Genomic DNA, 27,523 nt, shown 5'->3' on the forward strand with positions numbered 1-27,523 from the left:
TCTCTACATTTCTGTTTATTGAGACAAACTAATTAAAAGGCACAAACATGGGGCGTATGTTTACATGACATTATAACAAACATATACATTAAAAGTGTAGGAATGTGTTCTTTTTGCTACACAGGAAGTTCCTAAGCTTTTATATATACAAAAGTTGTACAATTTGATGTCCTAAGGTACAAAAGTTCATTTATAAAATTATTTTACACTAAATTCTATTATTTTTTCCCATTTTTTACTATGTAGTCCAAGCCCCTAGAACCATTTTCACATAATCTGGACATCAGTCTAACCCCAGACATTTGCCTCAGAAATACGAAATATGTTGCTTTTACACTGACACGATGGGTATAAACACAAAAACAGTAGACTTCCACCCTCTCAGGTTTGCCAGCATCCCATTTTTAAAAAAATGAAAATATTGATTGCTATTGGATTGGCATCCTTGCTCTGAGCAAAAGCCTCTCAAGTTTTTCCCTTCCAATTATTTCTTATACTGTCTTGGCTATAGGGTACGTCTTTAAAAACAAAGATTAAAAAGTGACTGTGACATGATAGCCTAAAAAAATTGCTTCCCTAGATTTTCCATCCTACTTTATGTACAGATAAAATAAAGGATGTATTCTTGGGTATTTTAATGGGACTGTTTGGCAGGGAAGGAGAGGATTTCCCTTCACTGGATAGGTCAGTTAATGGAAAACCTCCACAAATCAATAACTATTTGTTAACACAATTAACTAAAAGTACAAATGACGGTTGTTGCTTCTTCTGCAAATATTTACAAAGTTGAAGAAATCTGCACAACACTTGATTAAAGGGGGAAACAAAAAAGGTAAAAAAAATGAAACACAAAATAATAAGATGCACTCTCTTGGCTTGTCCTGAAGGGGCATCCTAACTAGTTAGTGGTTAGAATAAAAACTGTATACCATTTTATAATATAAGACAAAAAAAAAAAAAAACTTTCAGCGAACAACACCTGCTCTCGTCACTTCAGCAGGTTCTGCTTGAGAGAGTGAGAGCAGACACATGTTCTACCCAGCACTTCCACAGTCTTCAAGCTTAAAGCCATTTTTCCATGTTTCAAAGCTCACTGTATGCTCTCCATAATATAGAGTCCCAGCTGGATTTCGACTAGAGACCGCATTCACGTAGATTTCAAATCCTATTCTACCAGCCACAGCTGTTCCTTGCCAAACATGAAACAGTTCTTTTTTATTTATTTTTTAATATGCTGACTATTAGGTTATATTCCCTTAGGGTAATATGTCACTTACTATTTACATTTCCAAAATACCAGGTCATAATCCCTATTGTTATTTAGAAGTTAGAATGATAAAAGTTACCATATGCTTTGCATATCAGAGTTGGTATCACTTTTCCCATAGGGAATTCGGCCTGAAATCATCATATTCCCAAAAGGTAAAATGCATAATTACTTAAATGCATTTTTTAAAAAATAGGACCATGAAATGTATTTACTTTAAAAAAAAAAAGAAACGCTACAATACTTTCTCAATCAGAGAGTCGCAGAGCTGGCCAGTTAGTGATTCATCTCCACACTGTAGTTATGGAAATCTCCATATATGGAGCCTTCTAGTGTTTAGATAAAGAGGTTTTTTTTCATTTACAATTTCCTCAGTTACCATTAATGATAACTTTTCAAAAAAGTTTAGGAACTGGGCTCAGTTCTCATCTGATCTTCTTCAAACATCATTGCCAGTTTAAAGGAAAGAAAAAGACCCAGAAATAAGTCAACAGCCAGCCAACTGAACACGGATTTGATTATGCTGTTTTTCCCTTTAAACTGGAGCATGATTTTTTTGCATCAAATGAATTAGCCTAGTTTCATTACTATGAACTTAAAAAAAGGTTAATTGCTCTTAAGGACTTGTTTTCTATTCTTCTTTTTAATACTGCATGAAGTTTTTGCTCTAGATTTTTTTTTTTTTTACCAGGGGGGAGAGGTTGGCAATGCCTGGGGAAGGAAAGGCATGCTTTCCACAGGTCTCATGGCTATATTTAAAGGGCCAGCTAATGTCATTGGTGTTGGGAGATTCATTGGTGAGGTGATAGTAACTGGATGTGCGATGTTCACTGGAGCAGTGACTGGAGTTGGTAAATTGACAGGTGTGGTGAGTGTTAACGGAGAAGTCATGGACAAAGGGCTGGTTATGGTAACAGGGTGGCCTAAGCTCATTGGGCTGGAGATGTTAACCGCACTCGAAACATTGGCTGGGCTTCTCATATTCATTGCAGCAGCCACAGTAACTGGGTTGGTGATCGTCCCGGATGCCACTGAGGAGGTTATGTTGAAGGGAGTAGAGAGAGTCACAGGCGTAGGGGCAGCAGTGGACGTTTGGCACAAGTTGGCAGCTTCTAGAAAACAAGAGAAGAGATGACACCAAAGTTGTGGCTTTACAAATGGACAGAGCAGAGAAGATTCTGAAACACCAAAAGAACAGTCCTTAGAATAAATTTTGATGCAAGCTTTTCCAATGCCAGTCAGCTCTTATCTACAAACCCCTTTCCCACTGGACATTTAGTCCTTTCCAACTCTAGCCCATTTTGCTGACAGCTTATGCCACAATAGCAAAAACATACAAATCACAATGTAAGATGCCTATCAGCAATTAAGGGCTTGCAGACAAGTTAATAAGCCTGTGTCTCATGTATTCTGGTAAACTTTACATTTTTTAAGTAACAATGAATATATTATGTGCTTTAATAGTTTCTATTAAGTTTCTGTTCATTATACAATAAGAAATATCCTCAAGCAGAATACTCTGAAATGCGATTATTAAACACTAATTCTACAACCTATAATATCTTCAGTCATGCAATTCATCTGTGTTCAAGACATCTGGCAATTTTTAGTAATAAAAAGAGGGGGATTTGTTCATTAAAGCAGCACAGTATTAGCAGAAAGTCCTCTGAAGAGGAATATTATAAGTAGAGAGAGTGTACATACCGAATGGTACGTACTCTATAGCCTTCTCAAAGTTGTACTGACATTCTGTGAAGGTTTTAAAAAGTCATTATTAGGGACCGATACACAAAGCTAGTTTTCACTATTACCTGCTTATTTCATTTTAAAATAAATTTAACCACAACTTGTGGAATCATTCAATCAGTGTAGTATTTTAGTTATTGTAAAACCCCAGTGAATAAGATGAGTGCATCAAACCCCACCAGTCAGGTAGCTTTCACCTCGATTAAGAATGGATTCCCTCTGGAAACAGAAAGAATTTGGCTCATATTGTAACACCAAGAGCACTCTGCCACTATTTGAGCTAGGGACAACTGGAAAGCTATAAAGTTAGCTACTTTTATATATCAGCACCACCTGCTGGCTATCAATAAAATACTCATGTTCCTATGGAGTTTGGGGGGAGGGGAGAACTTCTGGTATTAGGAAAACCAGCAGCAATTGGGAATCTCAGCCTAAACCAATAAACATACAATAAAAGCCATTCATGTCAATTTGGGGTACATCAGTTCATATTTACCAGGCAACAACATGGTTTTCATGAGAGGCCTAGGCTATGACTCCAGTGCATGTAAGAGAGCAGGATGTATTTACGAAGACCAAGAGAATGCAGGTGGTGCAATGCAAGGGAAGGACCCGGGGTGCTTCTCATTGTGCTGAGCAATTATTATGTTCAGTATGGCAACTGCAACCTTGTACCCCAAAATACTTCAAAGGGGGAGAGCTGAAAGTCCAGCCTTATAATACAAGCTATATAAATGTATCTGACCCTACCTTGCTTGACCGAAGTTGGCCTCAGAGTCTGTTGACTTTCTGTAATCAAAATTGGGAGGTGGAGGAAAGGTGTTGCAATTAAGCCATTCAATGATACATAATTCTAGTTTTCCCTTTCCCATAACATCATACAGATTGTATTTGAGCATGTGCACGATTAAAAGGTCTAGCTCTAAAGTTCTGGCATGGTGTCAGGTGTTTATGTCTAGCATGATTTAAAGGCTATGTTCACAAGAGCCAACTAAATCAAGTTACCAAATTAACCCATTTTCTAAATTTGCTGCATAACGAATCAGCAGCTAGCCAAACAGCCTGGGTTCACAGCACACCCATACACACACAAAACTTTTCAAAATAAACATTAACTGAGTTTAGCAACAGGTTCTGAGTTGGTTATGCATGGAATGAGCCTGATTGTATGAGAAGATCAATACAGCATAGTTCTTTCAAGCCTGACCTGCAGGGCCTCTCACCAATGGTTGTTCCAAATTGAAATTATTTTTTGATCTCACAATGCCAGAGCAGACTCTTTATTGTTCACTACCAAAGTTCTGATGCATGTATGAGCCCAACTGTATGAGAAGACCGATGCTGCATTTAAATGTCCTGATCATCATGCTCCTTAGAATACTGAGCATATATAATGGTACTCTATATAGTAACTCAAAACCAGGACCCAGAAATTAATTTCACATTACTGTAAGTGAGGGGAAAAAAGTGTGCTGAAGGAATTTTATCAAACGCAAGAGGGAAACCAAAACGTATATAAGCTTCAAGATGCCAAATATCTCCCTTGTGTGCCAGGAAGCCAGAGCAAGGACAACGATCAGATTTACTGCTTGGGTTTTGAGCAGTTCGTGCTGCAACTGGTCTGTGCCTTAGCCATTCAGCTCTACTTTTAGAGGTAACACAATTCTTGCATTTTACCATACAGCTATGTGGTGTAGCCACCAGGCTGCTGGACTAGGACCTTGTTCAAGTCATCCACAACTATGTTAGCTCACTGGGTGACTTTGTACCAGCTCTTATCTCTCGGTCTAATATACCTCACAGGTTGGTGGTTGGAGGAGAGAGTGTAGTATATATGCTGCCCTGATATTCTGGTAAAAAGGTGCAATATCAATTCAACAGGTAAGACTGCTGAGCCTTCCACACAAGAGAATCAGAATCTACCAAAATTAATAATGCCACTTCTGCTTTCCAACCATCCTTCTGCTCTCTTTATGCACCCTCCATTAGGATTCCTTCAGTGATTATCTTCATCTCTCATTTTCAGAAATTACCCAAATGCTTATTCTGCAACCACGTAAAAGAACATTTCTTATATGTGGTGGAGTTTTGAGCTATCTTGAGGAATTATCACTGCCAATCATCTGCAGGATCCCAAGCTCTCTTCCACCACCAGCATTTTTTTCCTTAAAAAATAATTTTTGTAGCTCAGGGCTGAACTGTGGGGTCCTTGGTGCTTTTCTGAGCTTAGTTAGAGTCAAACACTGATGATGCTAACTAGTTGGTAACTAAATGTCTGCAAGAAAGCAACCAAGCTCAGAGAGCACCAAGGACCTCACATTTTTTTTCTTTTTAAGCTGAAGATATGTTCTGCTCCTCAGGGAGCTCAGTATTCTGTAGGTCACTCTACCTCATGCTCCAATACCAGCTTCCTGAAAACTGCTGTTCTGTGCATGCAGAGAAAAACAGGGACCAAGCTGCTAAAATTCATCATATGCATCAGCAGTAGAATGAAAAGACACATTTAGAAGAATTAAGATTTAGAGCTAATCTGAAAAATGAATGGAAACTCTTATAATTCAGCATGGTGCATCATGTTATTAAGCAAACAAGATTTGAACTGCAAAAATCCAGGCCATAGAACACAAAAGATGGCTGTGGTCCAGTTACATTCTCAGTTTAAACGTGGAACAAAAATAAGCCATAAGGTTAGAGCAGGATTATATGTCTGTGGATGCTCTAAAGATTGCCACATGGAAGGGGTTCATTCACTGATGGATTCAGCATACCAAGCAATCTCATTTTTACAAAGCATTTGGAGAAGACTAAGCAAGAAATATACTCAAATCTATTCATGAAAGTTTATTATAGGCTTCTTCAAAAGTCAAAATTTCAATCAAGGGAAGGGGGGAGTTGTGCAGGGAAGAAAAGCCAGGCGGTTCCTTCTGAATTCACATTTCCTTGGCATGTTTAACACAAACATGTTAGGCTCAGTAATATCCTTCTATAGAACTCCTAAAGTGGTGTGGTTTAAGACTGGTAAAACAACAAGTCCATCGACTTGTAAAAAAGTAAAAATTAAAACAAGGCACCAAATTTCAAAGGGTGGAGAATGCTACAGATCTCTAATCTGCATATTAGACCCTGGGTATATACTACTATATTTGTTTTGTGATTCTTTACAATGAAAGTGATATCGATTTAATACAATATAATATTGATAAATGCTATTTTAAACACTGAATTAGATGCCTTTGTAAAAATGGCTATAGCAATAAAAACTGCTTATTTTATGTACAGTAAGCCATCAAAACACATGTAACTCTCCCCTTCCCTTGATATGGAGAGAACAAAGACACATACATGCATACACACACACACAATTCCATATGAAATTCTAGTTCTTTCACATTCTAATTGCTATTGAACATCTTGTCTTACTAGTTAAAAGCAAACGGCTCATAAAAAGGCAACAAAATGCCACCAACAGAAGTCACCATACAAAAGGGAACCCTAGCAAATTTTATTTGTAAAAACAAACAATAGTTAAAGCAACTTTATAAAACAAAGACAGATAGATGCAACTGCAATAAGACTGGCATCAAGTTCAAGAATCATGGAGGTTGGCTGTCTTCTAGCCAAATTAGTGTTTTAGAAAAACTGAAATTATCCACCTTATGAAGAATTATAAACCAGTTTAAGTGTTCAGACTTCCTCCAAGCTGTAGAGAATTTCCTCTATGGAAGTCTGGAAACCAGTGTGGTAAAGTGGCCCTATCTGTATCAGACTGAAGCGCCAATGAGCAACTTAAACTGACAGCTAGGATTTTGAGTATCTGTTATGCACAAAACGTATTTTTCGTACTATAAGAGGCACCGGTGTATAAGCTGCACCAAGATTTCAAACAGGTAAGTACGAAAAAAAAAAGGTTTTTGCCCTTCCCGGCCCCCAGGAGCACTCTGCAGGCCTCCGAAACCCTCTGCGCACCCTGTTTTTGCAAAAAACGGGTCCATTTTTCACAAAAATGGGATGAGCGGGGCTTCGGGAGGCCAAAAATGGCTGTATTCGTTGTATAAGACACACCAACATTTCCACCCTCTTTTGGGGGGGGGAGAGTCCTCTTATACTATGAAAAATACGGTAAGTAACAAGAAAAGCCAGATCGTCTCAGAAATCATGCCCTCAATTTGAAAATAGGGCAAGAGATCAAAATTTTGACATAATCAACAATCGGGCAAGCTGGTAAGCCACATCTCCTGGCTTTCATAAAGTAACTGCTTGACATAATCAGGAAGTAAAAATCTATGACAAGCAGGCTGATCACCACAATCACCAGAGATTATCAAGTAGCTCTTACTCCCTGCATATTTACAGAGCATGAATTTACTCCATGTTTCCTGCAGGCTATACCAGCCATTTATACATATGCAAGATGAACAACAGTCTGCCATCATCAATTTTTACCTTTCTTTCTTGCTTTAACTGCTTCTTCCCATAGTCTCAAAGTCTCAACTTGTTTTCCAGGCCAGTTTGTGACATGTTGTTGCTGTGGTTGCTGCTGCTGCTGCTGCTGCTTCTGGTTGTTGCTCTCTTCATTCATACAAGCTGTTCAGCCACATTATTTTTTAAGAAAGATGCAAAAATACATGCAAATTAGAATTTTCTCAGTTAGAAAGAAACTTGAAATTAAAAACCACATTTTACAGAACACAGTATTATCCCCCCCCTCCCAATAATAAAGAACAAAACAAGTGATTTTGTTAGTTCAGCACAAGAACAGTTAAGCTTTTGGATGCTTGTTTGCCATCAGAAGGAAATTGTTAAAATATAATCCCTACTGAAGTTTCTACCAAATCTAAAAAGTTTAGAGTCTGCCATGACTGGAAGACCTGATAATTAAATGGAGTTACAGAAATATAATACAAGCTAGAATCTATCTTATTCATCTCAAGCTATAAAAAGCAGGTATTTTAAATTTTCTAGTATTGATAAGAGGGAGGGAGAGTTTTAATATCTTTGTGTCTTATCTAAATTGTACAATTTTTAAGGCAGAGTGATTTTACCCTCTGCTGAGACACATCTTAGTTTCAGCCACACAAGATCAACTGCATTTTAAAAAGAGCCTGCAGTACAGTGTACTAAAGCACTGTTATTAACATCTGCTGCTTGCAATTACTGCAAGTTCAAATCTCACCAGGCTCAAGGTTGACTCAGCCTTCCATCCTTTCTAAGGTAGGTGAAATGAGGACCCAGATTGTGGGGGCAATAAACTGACTGTATAAATATACAAAAGTATGAAGGCTATTGCTTAACGCATTGTAAGCTGCCCTGAGTTTCCGGAGAAGGGCGGCATATAAATTAAAGCAAACAAACAAACAAACAAAAAACACATTTAAGAAGAAAAACTGAATCCCTATAATGAAATCTACTGCTGGTGTTTCTTGACAAACATAGCTTAACCCTTTCTAACCATGAAGGGTTTTAAGAGGACTTCTATTAGAAGGGAGACATAGGTAGTCCTTCACTTACAACCACAATTGGGACCAGAATGTCCATTGTTAAGCAAAGTAATTGTTAAGTGAGATATGCCCAATTTTATTATCTTTTTTTTTTTTGCCATAGCTGTTAAGTGAATCCTTGCAGTTGTTAAGTGAGTCATGTGGTTATTAATCAAATCCAGCTTTCCCCACTGACTTTGCTTGTCGGAAGCCAGTTGGGAAGATCACGTGATCCTGAAATGCTACAACTGTAGTAAATACATGCCAATTGCCAAGCGCTGGAATTTAAATCATGTAATTGTAGAGACAATGCAATGGTTATAAATATGAGGACTGGATGTAAGTTTTTTTTTCAGTGGCATTGTAATTTTGAATAGTTACTAATGGAACAGTTGTAAATTGAGGACTACCTGTAACTGCTTTCCTTCATGCAAATGTATACTGGAACTACAAAATTTCTATAATATGGATTTGCCAAAATGCAGCACATAGCCCTAAGACAAACTGAGTGTATACACAGAGGAAAGGAGGATGTAGTTGTTTCTTCCATAGTGATCACAGCTGTTGCTACAACAAACAAATGGGACGTAATAGGAAGTTTCCATTGAAAAGGCTAATACAATATTTAATATCATTCAACAGAAAATGGAATGCAAACAATCTTTAAAGTAAATACAAGTTATCAATATTGCAACAAGTATTTTTAATCAGCATACTAAAACATATCAAATTTAAACCATGGCTACTCACACGCAGGAAGATGTAGATTTTCTTGCTTGAAAAAACCAAATTCTGCAATGTAAATGAAACAGCTCTGTATAATTTATTGTACTGAGTCTGAGTAATAGATACAACTTATATTTTAGATATGGAGAGCCTGAATGAAATTCCTGTCAAGCCATGAAGCTCATGAAATTGATTCAGCCTAACTTACCTTCCCTGGATTGTTGCAGGAACAAAAGATATTCGGAACAAACCAAAACCTGAAAAACTTAGGACAGGAATAGCAGTATTGGGAAGGGCTAGTCCAAAACCCTACACACAAACTTTTGATTACATAGATTCCCATGACTTAATTTTTAAACAATTGCATTTTTCTAAAGCATAAATTTATATTATTTCATCTATGTTTGGGCAACCATGGAAATAGGGCCGAGATATGAGCCAAAAAGTATCCATTTACACAGATGCTTTCATCAAACGTGATCTGCATAAGCACAAGAAGGAGATGACACAGCTGGCAGGCAAGACTTAGGCAACAGGTGGCAGATGTCTTTTGACATGTTCTATAACTGGAAAAAAGCTAGCACACAAGAAAAAATATTCTATTGTAGGTGGGATTCTTGTGCTATAACTGTAGTTGCAGAACAGTTAAAAAAAACATGTTCCTTTAGGTACAGTATTGTACTACCTCATCTTTTTACTGCCTCAATATTCTATTGCATTCAGCAACCAGAACTCATTGTAATCCACAAAAAAACTAACCTTCATAGAATGCCTGCCTAAACACTAAGTAAAATCCTTACACAACTTAGTTAACTGTTTACAAACATAGGCTAGAATTCTGCAAATTTTGAATATAACCCTAATCTACTCTTAAGAGGAACTCATGGTAAATGCATCCATAGATCTTCCTGTTTTATTTGCCACCACAAGTGGGTTTACTATTTTGTTTGCTTATACAGGTAGTCCTCGACTTACAACCACAGTTGGGATGGGAATTTGGTTGCTAATTGATGTGGTCATTAAGCAAGTCATTACATGACTGGATGAATTTACAACCATGTGGAGGTCATTCAGCACATCATGTTGTGGCTTTTCTGATATTTTTTTGTCAGAAGCCAGATGGAAAGGTTGCGAACTGTGATCACATGACCATAAGACACTACAACCATCATAAATGTGAGCCAGTTGCCAAGCACTCAAATGGTAGTCACGTGCCTGTGCAACAGTCATAACTCTGAGGGCAGGTTGTAAGTCACTTTTTTCTGAGGCTGTTGTAACTTCAAATCATGGTTAAGTAAATGGTTGTAAGTCAAGGACTATCTGTAGTATGATCACATTTGGGCTTCTAGTTTAGGGATTGAAGGAAATGGAAGGTTTCTGGGCATTTTTGCTGAACCGGTTGACGATTTTACCTTCAGTAATATAACTGCATCAGGATGAATACATGTTTTTTCCAAGTACTTGTTTGGTAGCCAGTCATAGCATGCCAAAAACACAGAAGCAGCAAAGACAGCTGAAACCAATCCTTGCACAGATTCCAAACTCTTTGGAGAGACACTGCAATCGAAGTTTTAAACCTGGCAGTTTTCAGACTGTTTTTTCTAAGAGGAAAAAGAAGTTCCCCAAAACCTCTCCCATCAATATAAATTCCCATCTTCACGGATCTAATGTATAAGATACTGATCCCATCTTATATGATCTAAATCATCAGGGTTTTTTCTCCCCAACAATTGCATGCGCTACATCGGAGGGCAAAACAAAGTCTTTTTTTTAAAAAGGTAGCCACTTACTTTTATTGATGCCTTGTTTACAGGTATTACAATTGATACTTTGGCTCTGCCCATGAGTCTTTAAGTGGCTGGTAATATATGCTGCACTCAGAAGTTTACCACAGATATTACATGACACTTTTCCTTCGTGGCGCACCATGTGAGTCCGCAGCCTGTCTTTGGTAGCAAAGGCAGCTGTGCAGGTCTACACAGAAAGAAACAGAAGGTCTAAAGCAGAATACTCTTACTGAACACTAATTTTAATAGTTAACTGTAAGTGCATGATAAATACCTTGAATTCCCCACAATAAATCTCTGCAGAGGAATGTAATGCCATTCAGTTCAAAACTCTGCATTTAATGCATCCCAATAAGTACATGAATATGACATAATTAAACAAGTAGGTGTATAACTCCTACAATAACAATGCCTCTCATTACATACAACTTTTACAAACAATAAACTAGCAAACCTAAATTTGGACTGTAGTAGTACACAAAAAAGATATTTTGCACATGTATAAAGAGTCAGGAAGAATCATGATCAAGTACTCTTAGCAGAACAAAGTTTTCAATCTGGAATTACTGGACTATTACATGAAGCTTACTGAATTAAAATAAGATATAAAAATGCTTTAACTCTCACATCGCAAACAATAAATATTATAAATTGATGTATTGCATAGCTCCCAGCAACTCTGGGTGATTTACAAATTGTTAAAACATTTAAAATAAGTAACAGTACAAGAAACAAAAAACAAAGATGAGAGAAAACAAACCCAGATGGGAACAAGGGAGTGGGATGTCAACTGTCCTTACCTAAGGGCTGGATGAAGAGCCATTAGCAATACTATTTAAACTACTCTGACTACCTTCAATGCACATATAGCCAGATAGAATTAAATTGACCATACTAAGACACAGCAGCATATTTCTACATGTTGGGATTAAATAAACTATATATAAGAGCTGAATATTACTCAGGTATAAAGAGACCTTCATTCCTTAAAGCAAAGGCACTAATCAGGTTGACACAGTGTTTTTATATATCCTAGCAGATCAAGGTAATCTCCCATAACAATCTCCTGATAATGCCCCTGGACATGATTTTCTTTTCCATTATTCAGTTACATTTAAAAAAGCCAAAAACAGATTGAAAGTCATGAATCACCCTTTCTTTTAAATCAAATCATTTAATGGCCAAAATGAGTCATCAGGAACAGCTTAGAAACACAATGATAAAGCTAAACAGAAGAGGATTAGAGAGTTTTTTTTTAAAATAAACTTTGTACATTATTAGCCCACATTAAAAAGTACTAGCCTGCCTAAACAAGTGTAGAGTCTGACATTAGAGGCAAAATGACAAGCCGGACAAAGGAAAAATAACAACCAACAGAGATGAAAAAGGCAATCTTTTGGTAACCAGAGAACTCTTTACTTTTTAAAAGACAAGCTGCAGTGGATCAGGTGGCAAAGTAAGATGGGCAGAGCCATGCTATACCATAGGAAGGCCCTGGATTAGATTAGATTAGATTAGATTAGATTAGATTAGATTAGATTAGATTAGATTAGATTAGAATAGAATAGAATAGAATAGATTAGATTAGATTAGAATAGAATAGAATAGAATAGAATAGAATAGAATAGAATAGAATAGAATAGAATAGAATAGAATAGAATAACAGAGCTGGAAGGGACCTTGGAGGTCTTCTAGTCCAACCCCCTGCTTAGGCAAGAAACCCTACACCACTTCAGACAAATGGTTATCCAATCTCTTCTTAAAAACTTCCAGTGTTGGAGCATCCGCAACTTCTGGAGGCAAGTTGTTCCACTGATTAATTGTTCTCACTGTCAGGAAATTTCTCCTTAGTTCTAAATTGCTTCTCTCCTTGATTAGTTTCCACCTATTGCTTCTTGTCCTGTCCTCAGGTGCTTTATCCTGTTCCCCCAGGTTTAGGAATTTGCTTTTTAAGCTCAGTATTAGGTTATTTTAGGGCTCACACTAAATACTCCTTTTTTGCATTTTCACTTTCAAAACTCTCATCATTATAACCAAAATACATGCACACTGGACAGGATAAAAATAGTCCTGACATAATCACCTAGATTTTGTATTTCCAAGAATAGGGAGTAATCTATTACCTGCTTATTTCTTTTTCTTGAGGCATAGAATCAAGGGACCTTGGAGGTCTTCTAGCTCAACCCCTTGCTCAAGTCAGGAAACCTTATACTATCCCAGACAAATGGATGTCCAATCTTTTTTTAAAAACCTCCAGGATGGAGCACCAGTAACTCTGGGAGAATGCAGCCAAACTCCATCTCTGGTCTGACATAACCCATTTTGCAAACTTTGGAGGCTCTTTCACTGCATTTTAGAATGGACCTGCCACATTCATAAATATGTTCTACCATCATTCTTTGGGGGGGGGGGATCGATTTTAATAACTTACTAATGAAGAGTTTTTTGAAAACTGTAAAACTTGCAATTATTTTGTAAAGCTTCAGTTGGCCTAGTAAGCATCAGTCCAAGTTAAGTTTTTTTTCTCATGACTAATTTTTGGCTGTGGTTGCTCACGCGTGACTTCCTCTGGTCTCATAACTTTTTCAACCTATTCCCAATAAGTCTTCTAACTCTTTCTGATTCTTACTTAATCAAGTTCATGGGGATAATGCCCAGGCTGAGGCCTTTATTAACTTCCAATGTATTTTTTAAAGGATAGTCTTCAATTTCCTTATCAGCAGAAACATTTGACCACTGTCTTTCTTTCGTGACTTTTTCCAGAGTTGCCTACGGTTCTAGTGTTTCCTGCTGGTGTCTGTCCATATTAATCAGGCCCAACCCTCTCTTTACCTTTTAGAAATTAGCTATGTGCTGTCCAAGGGTCATAATGGGGGTTAATTTTAATACTTGGCTCTGAACCCTCCATTTTATCTAATGATGTCCAACTTCAGAGTTTACTAGAGTCCATTTGGGTGTCTTAATAAGCTAAGCAATACAGATCAATAAAAAAAAATCTTACTTGGCATTTGAAGGGTCTCTCGGTAGAGTGAACATGTTTGACATGACAACTTAAGTGATCAGGTCTGTAGAAAAAGAAGACAAGTAGACACAAGAAAGCAAATTGTTACACAAACACAAAATTAATCAATTATTCAATCCAACATCCTGCACAAGAGGAATTTCCCAGATTCACAAACTTATGATCTCAACTTTTCTGAGAAAATCTTCATAATAGCACAAAACTTCAGCTACACATATGAGTTTCCTGTAATTATTGTAAACCTCCCCTGAAAAATCTAAATTGATAAGAATTATCTTAAGGGCTATTAGCCATTTAAAATGGGAGATTGTCCAAGCAAACTGGAGGCTGTGTGACTCCACAATACTGCTAAATTAATGCCTTACATAGTAATGCTTACAAAAGGTGCTAAAAAGATCCTTATACCTTCACTACCAGTCAAAGGCAAGCTACATAATTTAATTTTGAATTTTGAATTCAAACAAGCAGTATAATAACAAGCAGTTATTTCGCACCATTAGCAAAGGTTAACTGCAGATTTAAATGCAAAGATACATCTCCTGGTGTCCTCTTCCCCATCTCCATCCCCCCTCCCCGTTTCTTACTTTCCTATTCCAATTCCTCCCACCCTCCCACCCATCGCGAACGCAGAATGAAAATCCAATACTTGAGCTCGCCTGGGATTTTCTACATGGTACCTCGAAAAGCCTTTTCCACAAACACCACAGGTGTAAGGTTTGGTGATGCCACCCTCATGAGACCTCACGTGATAGGTCATGCGGTCCTTCCTTTTGAAGCGCTGATTACAAATTGGGCACTCAAAAGGCTTTTCATCCGAGTGGGACAGCTTGTGTCTGTTTAGGTGATAGACATCCCGGAATGCCTTCCCGCACATCTCACAAGCATGGTTCTTTTTCACAGGCTTGCTGGGCTTCTTCACAGTCTGTGTCCCTGGCATGGCTGTGGCACCGGCACTACTGCTTGGGTTGGTAGCGGAGGAAGACGTTGTGACTGTTGATAAGATGCCTGCAATGGTGGAAACCAGCGATGTCCGGCTGTTGTCCCCTGCAATGGTGGAGATTAGGGGCACCATTGTGGCAGGGGCTTTCTTTGGCCGTGACACCAGCTTTATCCCAGTATGGCAGGATTCGTGGCGTCGCAAATGGTAGCTGTCCCTGAAGGCCTTGCTGCAGTATGTACATACAAAGGAGGTTTTCGGCTTCTCCTTTTTAATCCCAACAATGGCATCTTTTAGTGTTTCAGGTGGGGGTTGAGATTTCTGTGTTATCGGCAAGGGTAAAATGGGCTTCTGGTCAGGAGGTTCGACAGCTGAGCTCAGGAGAGGCAGCAAACTATTTTGTGCTGCTTGCTGTTGGTGATGCGATGCTTCATGTGCCTGAAACCAAATATTCATACTTTCAGAAATGGGGGATGCAATGTGCAGTTTATCAGCAGAAAAAACACACAATTTAGCAATCTACAAACAAAGATTCAACATATAACTCTGACTTAAAAAGAAACTGAAGGCATTTAACTGCTAAAATTCTTACATTCAAATGTTTACCATACAAATTACACCTTCATTTTTTAATAGTAGTTTCTAACTAGAAACCAAAAATGATGAAAATAAACTTTTGCAAATACTGTATTAGCGCTCCACTCCATCCATCCTCTACCCCACCATAATCAAACAATTTTTGGTAGCCTTCAGGCTATATGAACCAACGTTAAAATATCTATGGGGAGGTTAAATGCAATCAAAATGATAGCAATAACAAGATCAGAAAGAAAATAACAAGAATAAAACAAACAAATAAAACAAAAAATAACAAGAATAAAACAAAAAGCAAGATGGCATCAGGTAAGGCTTCTGAAACAACTGTTTTTAAGTTTCCAGAAAGCCAACAAAGAGGTGGCCTGCCTGTCCTCTCCTTGTTCCAAAGCTCCAGGGCTGCCACAGAAAAGCAGTGTCACTCATCTCAACCCCACAAATCTCCTGGAAAGGTTGGATTACAAAATGTTTCTTTCCAGCTTTCTCTTTGGAGCTGAGATAATCAGATGCTAAGCCATAAAGGCTTTATAGAACAACATCAGCACCTTGAATTGTACCTAGAAAACTATTCCGTAGCTAATGCAGGACCCAGAAGATCACTGCTAATAGAAGTGAGCACTAGTAAGCATGAGGACTGCAGCATTCTGGGCTAGCTGCAGCTTCCAAGCGCTCTTTAAAGGCAGCCCCATGAAAAGTGCATTGTAATCATCAAGGTGGATAGTGATGAAAGTGTGAGTTATTGTGGCCAAGTGCTCTTACCCAGGGGCATTTACAATTGGTGCACGAACTGAACCTAGATATAGGCTTCTCTGGCAACAACTCCACTTGATGAATCAGGAACCGTAAGTCCAGAAGGACTCCTGAATTGCAACTATAGAGAATCCCAATGGATAAATAACCCTATCTTATCCAAATTCAGTTTCAACCTTTCCTCTCCCAACTGAAATCTTACAGCTTCCAGGCATCATCACAACAGCATCTGCCTTATAAGCATCTGCCATACTGTTGAGCAACACAAGGATACTGATATTATCATACCTTGAATTGCTGGATGATTTCACCCAGTAGCTTCTTGTTAAAAAGCAAGGAGTAGAGAAACTGATTCCTGCAGGATCCAAAAATTAGGGGCCACTCGGTTGATCCCTTCTTTCACATACTGAAACCACCCACTAAGGAGAGAATGGAACCAATGCAAGACAATGATTTTTTCCCTACCCTGTGTAGGCAGTCCAATAAGACACTATAGTTGGCTGTATCAAAAGCCACAGAAACAACTAGCAAAATCATGAAGGACATATTTCCTTCCTCCAGATCCCAACGTATCAAAAATACAGGTAGTCCTGAACTTACAACAGTTCATTTAGTGACTGTTCAAAGTAACAACAACAATGAAAAAAAAAATGACATGACTGTTTTTCAGAGCTATCGCCTTTGCAGCATCCCCATGACCATGTGATCAAATTTCAGATGCTTGGCAACTGGTTCATACTTATGACCGTTGCTGTGTCCCAAGATCATGTGATCCCCTTTTGCGACCTTCTGACAAGCTAAGTCAATGGGGAAGCCAGATTCACTTATCAATTGCAGTGATTTATTTAACAACTGTGGCAAGATTATAAAATGGGGCAAAGCTCACTTAACAAGAATCTCACTTAACATAGATTTTGGGCTCAATTGTGGTCTTAAGTCGTGAAATACCTCTAAATGAAAAGTGCTCAGCAAAATCATCAAGCAACTTTTTAAATGACATATTTTACCAGAGCCACATCTGCTGAAAACCATGTAGACATCTTCAAGCTTAGCTAATGTACTTTCAGATTTATTTCAGTTATGAACAATACCGTTTAACAAATGAAACTTGTTCTAATACACACAACCTTTAGTACAGAGAGCCAACAGTTTGTGCACACCTTTTCATAAAATTATCTCCCTTGGGAAGTCCAGCAGAATCCAACCTTTTCTATTTTTAGGAAAAATGTGAATATAACTTTTCAGAAGCCCGTCTTCCACTGATTTAATGAAGACAAATTACCTCATAGCCAACAGAACTATCTATGTTCTGAAGTGAATAGAGATTACAGGGAAATATAAAATGAGCTTTTTTAAAATATATGGCATTTGCTAAACATTAGGAATGTCAAGATATTCTGGTGTTCCACAACTCCTACACTCAAAACACTTAGAACTCATTGTTGACCATCAGCAATGTAGTAGGCCAGAAATATAATAGTCCAAGGAGAAAGATCCTATGATCTTTTTTCTTCTCACAAAATATTGAAGAAAGAAAAAATTATGACTCACTTGCTAATGTTTTCATTTTAAATGAAAATTGATAAAATGTGAACTATGTTTGGAGATACTTATACCAAGATTAACACATGAAATGGTACAGAAACTAATTTTCAGGAGTCCATAATAAAGTAAAAACTGCTTGCAATGATAGTACTTCAGATTCAGAAAATGAGACCGATTAGACAAAATCTGTATTCTGAATTTTGACTCCTGAATTTTTTTCTCATCTTCTGAAAAATCAGTGCTTTTTGTACTTGTTGAGGATACAAAGTTTAGAGTACACAGCATTCTTTGTTTTACCACAGCTGGGGTGGTTTTTTTTGTCTTCAATATTAACTTTTTTGACTGTCTGCTTCTCCTTAGCAAGCAAAAACGAAAATCTGTTGCTAGAGTTCAGCAGCTGTAGTTTATTTATAATTAAATTACTTTAAAGCAAGTTCAGTCAATAACATTTATAATTATTATATTTCAACACCAAACATATGTTTATGAATCTATCAGGTTATGGATAGAAGTACTGCACATTTTCCAATTCCCCCAAATATTTTCCCCATAAAATTCAGAACTTTTTCTCCTTCATCAAAATTTCAAGAGATTTTATGTTGTTAAGTAGGCAGTTTTTGATCTGAAGGCAACATGTTTTTCAGAAGGTTGAAGATGGCAGATGGAGTGATAATAAACTGGGAAAAAAACTTGCTATATAGAGGCAGAGCTAGATTTTAATTTTTTTCTGTAGGTTTCAAAAAAATAATACAGTATCTTTTTAAAAACATTGTAATGAATCTATTTTGAGAATCACACTACAGTATGTGTTACCTGATGGGAACCAGATTACATTTTTTAAAAAATAAAATGCGCTTAAAAGCTATTCTGAAAGTCATGGAAAGCAGTCCAGGGACCTCAACACTGAACATTTTGTTATTCTTATCTTATTCCCATTTTATGTCTTAATCCAAGTATACACACCCCAATTCTATTTTTCTTTCTATTTACCAGTAGTTTGAGACAATGAGTTGTGGTACAAATCTGCACTTTGTGGGGAAAGGCATAGACATTCTTAATAAACTTATTTCATACCTATTATATATTGAACTTCTGATTGGGAAAACTAAAAATTTCCTAAGTAACTCAAATGTTTTCAGTATGAGTCTGAAAACTATTACTGTGTTTCCCCAAAAATAAGACCTTGTTTTATATTTTTTTGAACCCTGAAATAAGTGCTTGGCCTTATTGCCATGCACTCAAAAGCCCGATTGGGCTTATTATCAGGGGATGTCTTATTTTGGGGGAAACAGGGTACACCTCCCATCTGCTTTCCTAAGTGAGAACATTTATAAATTATACTCTTGGCAATTTAAAAAATAACAATTTTCACTTATAAACAAAACCATGGAGGAATCTTTTTTTTCTATATAAAATAAAAACCAATCCTCAGCCGAAGATGATACTACAAGTTACATAATTTTACCCGCAGTGATTTCCCCAATAAGCCACTTATTTTCTAAACACAGGCGCTCATCACAAAGGGATGTGGTAAGGTGCTCATTACAGCAACCCATCTTTTGATTCCCTGAGGGGAGCAATTTTTGAGGTAATGACTGGGTGTATTTCATGATATTCAACATATTACATGATCTCTATCTTAATGACAGACTATTTGGTTAACTACAAGTTACGAATATAATTATAAATACCCAGTTTACTTTATTAGATTGTGAATACATAAGAAAGAATAGCACAATGATAGGCTTTAGCTTCTATAGCAAATCCATGAAACGGCCTGGTTGTAACCACAGCTAGAGAAACAAAGAACTAGTTGATTCAGTTACTTGCAAATGGAGTGTCTCTGCTGAAAAGAAATCTACGGAATATGAATTTGAAACTGACACCTTCTGAAATAATAATAGTATAAAAGAATGATTATGGCATTCAAAGCAACTGAAAACAGAAAAATCAGAATTATTCTTTTTGGTCAGCTACTGCTTGGGAAAAAAACATTTAGAAGGAAATTAAAGGTTATAATTCCAAAATATTGATCTCTAAAACTATTCTGAGTTTGAAGTCTGGAGATCTTATCACTATGCTTGGGTACAGACACAAATAAGTTACAGAACGAGGTATGGTTCAAGTAACTTATTTTACAGAGTCCTACCACCCAAGAGATACAACAGATATTATGTATTTTGAATGTTTCTATTCTATTTTGAATATTACCATGTTAAAAATATACAGTTCAAGCAGAGAGAATAGAAAGAGGGACAATTTTCACTGTAATTATTAAAAACGTAATTAAGTGAATCTGGTTTCCCCATTGACTTTGCTGGTTAGGTCGCAAAAGGGGATCACAGGACCTGGAACATGCAACCATCATAAATGAGTCAGTTGCCAAGCATCTGAAGTTTGATCACATGACCATGGGGATGATGCAATGGTCATGTGAAAAATGATCATAAATCACTTTTTTCAATGCCATTGTAACTTTGAACAGTCACTAAATGAACTGTTATAAGTCAAGGACTATCTGTACAGTATTAGCCTTAGATCCTGACCTATATCTTTCCTCAAATCAAGTTTTAGATACTCCAAATGAACTGCTATCTAAAGAAATGAACTAAGTTTGATCTATTAATTCACTTGTCATTATCAAATTCTCTATTATTTTATAGGTTAGTCCCTGAAAAATTGGGATAAAAAGATTTTTAAAAATACCGATTTTCCTTACTTAGGCTTAAACAGAATTAGTCATAGGCAGGATTGTTCTTATTCTGAATCAGAATTTAGTCTCCCTTTACAATAGTGGTTGAAATAGATTTGGCAACACTGAACACACTTTGGTAGAAAAGTTTTTTTAAAACAACCACATTTTAGAAGAACTGTTCTTTGTGTACCACCACTACCAACAGCTACATAACTTTCTATTCTATTCTAAGCCCACGTCTAAGAGCAACCATAATGATACCAACAAAAACAAGTATCCACATTTTTCACAAATGTTTACAAGTAGCTTATAGGTTTTCTTAAAGTTAAAAGGTTACAGTACTGTATGCTTCATGCAGAAAATCAGGCTGAAGACTTGCTAAAGCTCTCCCAAAGTCTTGCACTATATGCATCATCACAAGTTAGTTTTGAAACACTCCATTTCAAAAGCAGTTTATCATGAAACACAGAAGGCTTTTGTCTGACAAAAACTGATTGAATGCTCCACCCCCAAGCTACTTAAGAGTTCTTTGGATCCCAGCCCCAGTCTACAACGTGCAACCCTCTCATGAGTTGCATTTCAACAGGATTTTTTCCACTTGAATAGCCTGATCTAAGTCAAATAGCTCATACTTTTTAGGCACCAGCTGGTGATCCATAACGTGATTTGCCAAGCTTCCACAATCTATTACCCACACTATAAGACAGGAAATGGCAATTGAGTGATTCTGCTCTTCAGCTTTTCTGACTAGTCTTCTGTCTTTGTCTACTACATGAGAACAGAGATGTGAAAATGAGAAAGTATTTCTAGCCAGGACCTGGGACAGCTGAAAACAGGTTTGTCTATGCAAAGATATTTCCCTGTATTCCAATCTGAAAAATTGGGATAAAAATATGACCAGATATTTTTAATTTGGCTATTGTTGCTATATACTAGTTAATTTTAATTCTGCCAACACCAGTACTGTTAAAATTAATCACTTACTAGAGATGGGAGATATGCCTGCAAGCTGTTTTATCCTTTAAGTGCAAGTAGCTTTCAGAATAGGTTCTGAATTCCCAAAACCTATTCTCGCGACACAGATCATTGCTGCCTTAGAAAAATAACAAGGCCTGCAAGCATAGCTTGCATCTCAAAAAACAAGCGTATTTGATAGCATGAATGGAGAATGGTGACCAGAGAATGACCCCAACACAAGGTTCTACTTTCCATGAGGATTTCACCTAAATGATTCCTGCAACTAGCTTTTTGAGCAGTGAAACCAATACAGCCAAACACAATGCTGAAAAGTAAACTAGGATTGTATGCCTCATATATATATATAATTTAGGGAATATAGTGTTGCAGGACAGAATCAATTCCACTTTCTTTCAGCAATGCCCAATGTTGATAAATACTAGGCAGCAAAAACCCAGTTTTGTTTCTCTGTGCAACTGAAAAATAACTTGAGATACAATTCTAGCCCAAGTTCTTCAGCAGCTGATTCCTGACCTAAGAGCACAAGATACAGAATCTGAAGACGGAAGAGTACAATTCTGTAAAAGACCAAATCCTCTGGGCAAGGTTCAAGCAACCATAATTTGTAGGCTCTTGTATGTGTTGCATGTTTGCCTCAAATCTTTACTAACGTCGTAACTCATATTGATACCTTCCATTATAAAGGTTATATGCACATTGACCTAACCCCAAACTGACCCTCTTACTGACTAGTTTGAGGCACAGTCAAAGATGCCACCCTTTTACTCCAATGCATTCAGCATGCTAAGAACTGGATAATTTTGCACATGAAACTGAAAACATTATAATAAAAGTAAAGTTGCTGCCATTCATGTACTACAATTCTATTGCCTGAAGTTGCCAGCTTATTTTGTCTAATGGTAGACAGGCTTTATTTGGACAGCTCTTGCTTCCTAAAACGGAAAATTATTAACATGTAACCAGTTCTAAAAATCTTGTTGCCCTTTATGTTATGCCCTATTAAGGCGATTTTAAGAATTAATCTGTAAATAAAAGCATGTACAACAAAAGTATTTAATATATTTGAAGTATTTTTAAATAAATATTCCTGTGTGTCCTGCCCTCTCCTGTACAGCCAAACCAAGGATCTAAATTAAAAAGCATGGTTTATTTGGTGTATTTATATATATTCCATACTTCTTGGATTTCTGTTTTATGAATGGGATTTTTATAATAAAACAAAATCCTGTTTCATGACCTAGAGTGGAAAAATTTGGCACTACAAACTTCTGTAGCTAGAGGCAAAGTTTTTTGCATTGTATCTTGATGTCAGAGTAGCTAATTAGCATCAGTGAATCATACCTTGAATGAGCCATTAGATGCATGTCTTATTAACATGCAGCCTGAACTTTCTAGGCAACTTAAATACTGTTTTAAAACACATGTTAATTCTGATGTAAGCCAGAAATATATTTCTTTAACTACCAAAAACTATACTAAGTATAAGGAGGCATAATAATCAATACAGTTTGTAATTTTAAACCCAATGATCTGAAGATGACTTTTAAGAACTGATTCTAACATTTTTACCTATTTACTGTAGTGGAGAATGAAAAAATGCAGCATTTCTATCTATTACAGCTTTTCAAAACAAGGTTTATTAATATTTTCCAGAAAAGCACCATTGTAGCCCACCACAATCCACATTGTCAATTAAATGGTTATTTTAAAAAAAATTCCACAAGGATTCAGAGGTTAGGGGTTACTTCCTAATTCATGCAATATTCGCTATAAAGATTAACAAAATTCAGAACTTACCAAATAATTACACTCTTAACTGAACATATACTTCATAATTGTTAATAATAGAACATTTCATACCTATTGTATGTAGTTAAGACACACGAACTTTGTATGAGTTACGAGATCAAACAAATTTTGTTTTCAAGATCATGTTCTAAGCCTGTTTCCAGAGACTGGGCACCTAAGCAAATGACTCATCTTGTACTTGGAAGACTTTTGCTTTTAGAAAAGAAAGACTGCAGTGCATTCACCTCAGATTTATTCCTCCAATTCATGTTTTCAAACTGGAGTCATGCTTTGCATTTTAAAAAGAACAGAAAACTAAGTGGACAAATGACGCAAACTCATAATTTGTAGGGTATTATTTTACCTTCAGGAAAGAAAAGAGGTATTGTAATTAGTATACAGTTTCAAGCTAAAAAAGGAAAATGCATTATAACCTAGCTTCTCATCTGGCTTGTAGATTTAAAGACAAAGTAATCTGGTATGCAGCATTCCTTAGAGAAGATTGATGCTTCCAAATGACTCAACTTGCAAGCTACGTACCATCATTTTTATTTATTTTCTAGAATCCTTAATAGTTCTTAGCAGTCCTTTTTGTAAAGTAATCACAGCTTAACTTGAAGACATGCTTTATCACTTAGTAAGTCCAAATTTGATGAGAACAATCTCTGGAATTTTCTCTTGAGCATGTTTTTTTTTTAAGTTCAAGCAAAAAAAGCTGAATACGTTTTCCTTCAAACTACCCTATCCATCATCTCCACCATCATAAAATCACTTCTGTCCCAATATTAATTTTAATTCGGTTTCAGAAAACAGTGTCATTCCTCTGAATTGTCAAAACAGACTATAACATAATCTGTATCTAAGGGATAACCTAAGCTATATTTCCTAAAATGACTGCCTCTGAATATTGTGTGTCCTTAAGTTGAAGATGTTATCAAGCAAACAATCACATAAAAGAATTTAAAATAGACATGTAAGTAGCATTTTCCAGAGTTGCAGCAAAAAGAAACAGGAAAACAAATGCTTTAATGTGGCAGATTAGCAGAGGAAAAATAGGTTAAAGGCTAAAGAGGATAATATAGGAGAGCAGAACAAAAGACAACTGAATAGATAAAGTGGCTATTTTTTTAAAAGAAAGGATAAGAAGATACGATGAAGCATCTTGATACATGCTTATAAAAAGGGGAAAGGAAGACAAAGTAGTAAAGCTAGAACTGCAAAGCAGAAAATGGTAAGAGATGATCTCTAAGAGATGAGAACAGGACGGAAAAAGAAAAACAGCAAAATTAAAAGGAAGATGGAATGAAAGAAAACACTGTGGGGAGCAAAAGAAAGTAATGGTGACAATGACATCTTAGGATGAGCTGGAGAAATAAGAGGGGAAAAGTACAAAAGCAGAGAACATAGAAAAAAATTGGACGACCAAGTTGTAAGCAGTGGAAGAGTCTAAATTTGTCATGCGTAGAGATAAGTAGCGCACTTTAAAAATGGAAGACAACAGGAGGTAGCAATGGAGACAAAAGTAGAATACTGCATACAAAATGAACAAAGATGATGAAAAGAAAATAGTATAAACGATCAAAAACTTAAAAAGATTGTCACTTAAAAAGTGACAATCAAGGGTAACATTATGTGCAGAAGGCAGAAAATGTAGAAGCCAGAAATTAATTCCAGGGTGACTAAGTCTAATACTGTACAGATCATCCCCTACAAGCTTATGTGGCACCTTAAAAGCTAATGGGAGTGCCAATGATAGCAATGATGGGAAACAACTGCAATTAAAAAATAAGGAAGCATGCAAAGTAAACAGTAAAAGTAAGTAAAAGAAATAAGAGGGGAATGATGCTATAATATGAAGTAACAGAAGCATCTGGTAACAAGAAAATAATTCAAAGCAAACATTACTGCAGACTGAAGTAAAATGTATAGAGAATCTCATAGTGTGTATCCGCAAGGGAGGGAGTCAGGAATCCCAGAGAAACAAGGAAAGACAATGATAAAGCTGCCGAAGTACTGGAGGAGAGAGAAAATAAGCAGCTTGAAAACACAAGATGGAGAGAGACTCCAGCGAGCGAAGCGTGCACAGAATCCCATTTTGCAGTACATTGGGATAGGAAAATAATTTTGAGTATCTCACTGAAACGTTGAGAGGGAAGAAGAAAACAGAGTGGATGTAGGAGCAGGAAAGTAATACTGCAATCTATTCCTTCACCACCACCACCACCACCCATTAATAGGGACAGAAGAAACAAGGAATGCAGCAAAATTTTTGAGTCGCGGAAAGAGTAGGAAGAAAATCTCCCACAGTGGGAATTCGATGAAATCGCTCTAGAGAACTGGAGGGAAGAAAAATATTAAAAAAAGAAAAGAAAAGAAAATGCAGCAAGGGAAGGGGGGGGGAAACCGGTAGGGGATGGAGAGCAGGGTGTGAATAAGCCCCATAAATAAATTAGTTGCAATCTTTAAACCAAAATTAAAGCACGGGGGAGGGAGAGAGGGAGAGGGGGAGAGAGAGAGAGAGAGAGAGAAAGAGAGAGAGAGAGAAAGAAACAATCTCCCCCCCTTTAAAAAAAACCCCAACCAGGACAGGACTGTGATCCAAAGCGAGAAGTCTCCAAACCCCCAACCAACCCCCTCCCCCCAATAATCCCAACCACAATAAGAGCATTATTTTATCCTTTTCGTGAACACGAAACAACAGAAAGAAAAGAAAGAAAGAAAAAAAAAGAAAAACCCGGAGAAATAGTTTGGCGGGGAACGGCCAACGCTATTGGGAACAACGAAGGCTTGAAAAGTAGAAAAACAAACCCACCCTCCCTCGCACCCACCCACACAGCCCCGTCCCAGACCACACGGCTTTTAACTCTCCCCTCTTTTCTTCTGCCCCCCCCAAAAAGGGGAGAAATAAAACGGGGGGGAGAAGGTCGCTCTTAGTTTTGCGCGCGTGCGAAGGTTGTGCATGCGGGGGGGGGGTTCCCCTCCCGCTGGCGCTGAGGAAGAAAGCAGCTATTTATGGGGGGGGGAGAGATAGAGAGGGAGGGGGGAGAAAAGAGGGAGAAAACGCGCTCCCGTTGGCCTCCCACGGTGCTGGCGAGCGCAACCAGATTCTCCTCCTCTTCCTCCTCCCGCTATTTCTCTCTCTCTTCCCCCCCCCCCGTCTGCGCTGCGGGAGGAGGAGGAGGGGGGGCGGCAGAGAAAAGCGAGGGCGCCCGCTGCTGACAGAGCCAGCCGGCCGGATTCCTCCTCCGGCGAGGAGGCCTAAGCGGGGAATCGGGGGGGGGCACGCTGGCCGCCTTCGTGGGAGGAGTGGGGGGGGTGAAGAGGTTGGATGGTCGGTTGGTGTTGATGTTGTTCTGAAGAGCCGAAAATAAAACCTGAGGAAAAAAAAATATTTAAAAAATAAAATATTTTTAACGGTCGGGCGTTGTTCTCCCCCTCACCTGAAAAAGGAACGCGGTCCAATTGGCCTCCATGGTTTTGCGGCCGGGAGAAAGGAAGGGGAGGGGGGGAAGAAGAGGAGGAGGAGGAGCCGTTCGCAGGAGGAGGAGGAGGGGGGGGGTAAAAAATAAATGTCTTCTCGTCGCTCTCTATATAAATGGTTTCTCCTCAGGCCCGGCGGCCTGGTCCTGGTGGCGGCGGCGGCTCCTCGCCGCGCTCGCTTCTTCCTGCCTGGCTGGGCTGGCTGGCTGGCTCGCCTTGGGCCGCGCTCTCCCCCGCCCGCCCCCCTCCCCGCCTCCCTCCCCCGGGCCCCCAGCTACATGGAGCCGACAACAAAGCACAAGCGGCGGCGGCTGCCTCTGCTGCTGCGGCGGCGGCGAAGGAGGCGGAGGCGGCTCAACATGGCAGCGCCTCAGCGGCCGCGCTTCCGCTAACCCCCGGGCCGTACCATCGCCGCCAACGGGGGGGGGTGGGTGGAAGAAAGAGAAGCGAGGAGAGCTAGACAAGCCGAGCCGGGGGTGGGGTGGGGGAAGAAACGCAGGCGCGCGCGCGCCTGCCTCTCCAGTGCCTTCCTAGCGGCGCGAGGCAGGCGGCGCGCGCGGGCGCAGCCTCGGGCGGGAGTGGGGGGGGCGCAAGGCGGCCGCCCCCGTCGAGGCTGAGAATGGGACGGCCCGCTCTCCTCAAGCGGCTGAGGGGGGATTATAAAAAAAAAAAAAAGTGGTGGGGGGGAGAACCGCGCTGGAGCCTCTTTTTGAGCGCTGGGAAGATGGAGG

General features: G+C 38.3%; 1 protein-coding gene across 9 annotated transcripts; it reads right to left on the minus strand.

Moving 5' to 3' along the window:
* VEZF1 (vascular endothelial zinc finger 1) lies at positions 1–27,182 on the minus strand. Of its 9 annotated transcripts, none has more exons than XM_034420722.3 (9): positions 26,753–27,143; positions 14,682–15,400; positions 14,005–14,068; positions 11,007–11,190; positions 9,241–9,282; positions 7,457–7,597; positions 3,764–3,802; positions 2,972–3,016; positions 1–2,379 (listed from the first exon to the last, which is right to left on the minus strand). In XM_034420722.3, the coding sequence occupies exons 1-9, from the start codon at positions 26,783–26,785 to the stop codon at positions 1,952–1,954; spliced, it is 1,695 nt and encodes a 564-aa protein (XP_034276613.1). In that variant the 5' UTR covers positions 26,786–27,143; the 3' UTR covers positions 1–1,951. The 9 variants fall into 9 exon arrangements, with proteins under 9 accessions (XP_034276613.1, XP_034276615.1, XP_034276614.1 ...); XM_034420724.3 differs by having other exon boundaries at positions 14,703–15,400; positions 26,753–27,133; XM_034420723.3 differs by lacking the exon at positions 26,753–27,143 and adding an exon at positions 23,558–26,453.
* Positions 27,183–27,523: the final 341 nt, after the last annotated feature.

The sequence above is a fragment of the Pantherophis guttatus genome, chromosome 1, assembly GCF_059756535.1.
Source record: "Pantherophis guttatus breed Tessera chromosome 1, ASM5975653v1, whole genome shotgun sequence".
NCBI lineage: Eukaryota > Metazoa > Chordata > Lepidosauria > Squamata > Colubridae > Pantherophis > Pantherophis guttatus.

What these genes read in the sequence shown, in the direction of transcription:
- VEZF1 (XM_034420722.3), bottom strand. Translation starts at nt 26,785, where the DNA reads ATGGAGGCCAATTGGACCGCGTTCCTTTTTCAG. An exon ending in AGTTAAAGCAAGAAAGAAAG is followed by an intron (nt 3,803 to 7,456) that starts GTAAAAATTGAT and finishes TTTTGATTACAG; the next exon opens with AAAGTCAACAGACTCTGAGG. An exon ending in TATAGAGTACGTACCATTCG is followed by an intron (nt 2,380 to 2,971) that starts GTATGTACACTC and finishes CTTGTTTTCTAG; the next exon opens with AAGCTGCCAACTTGTGCCAA.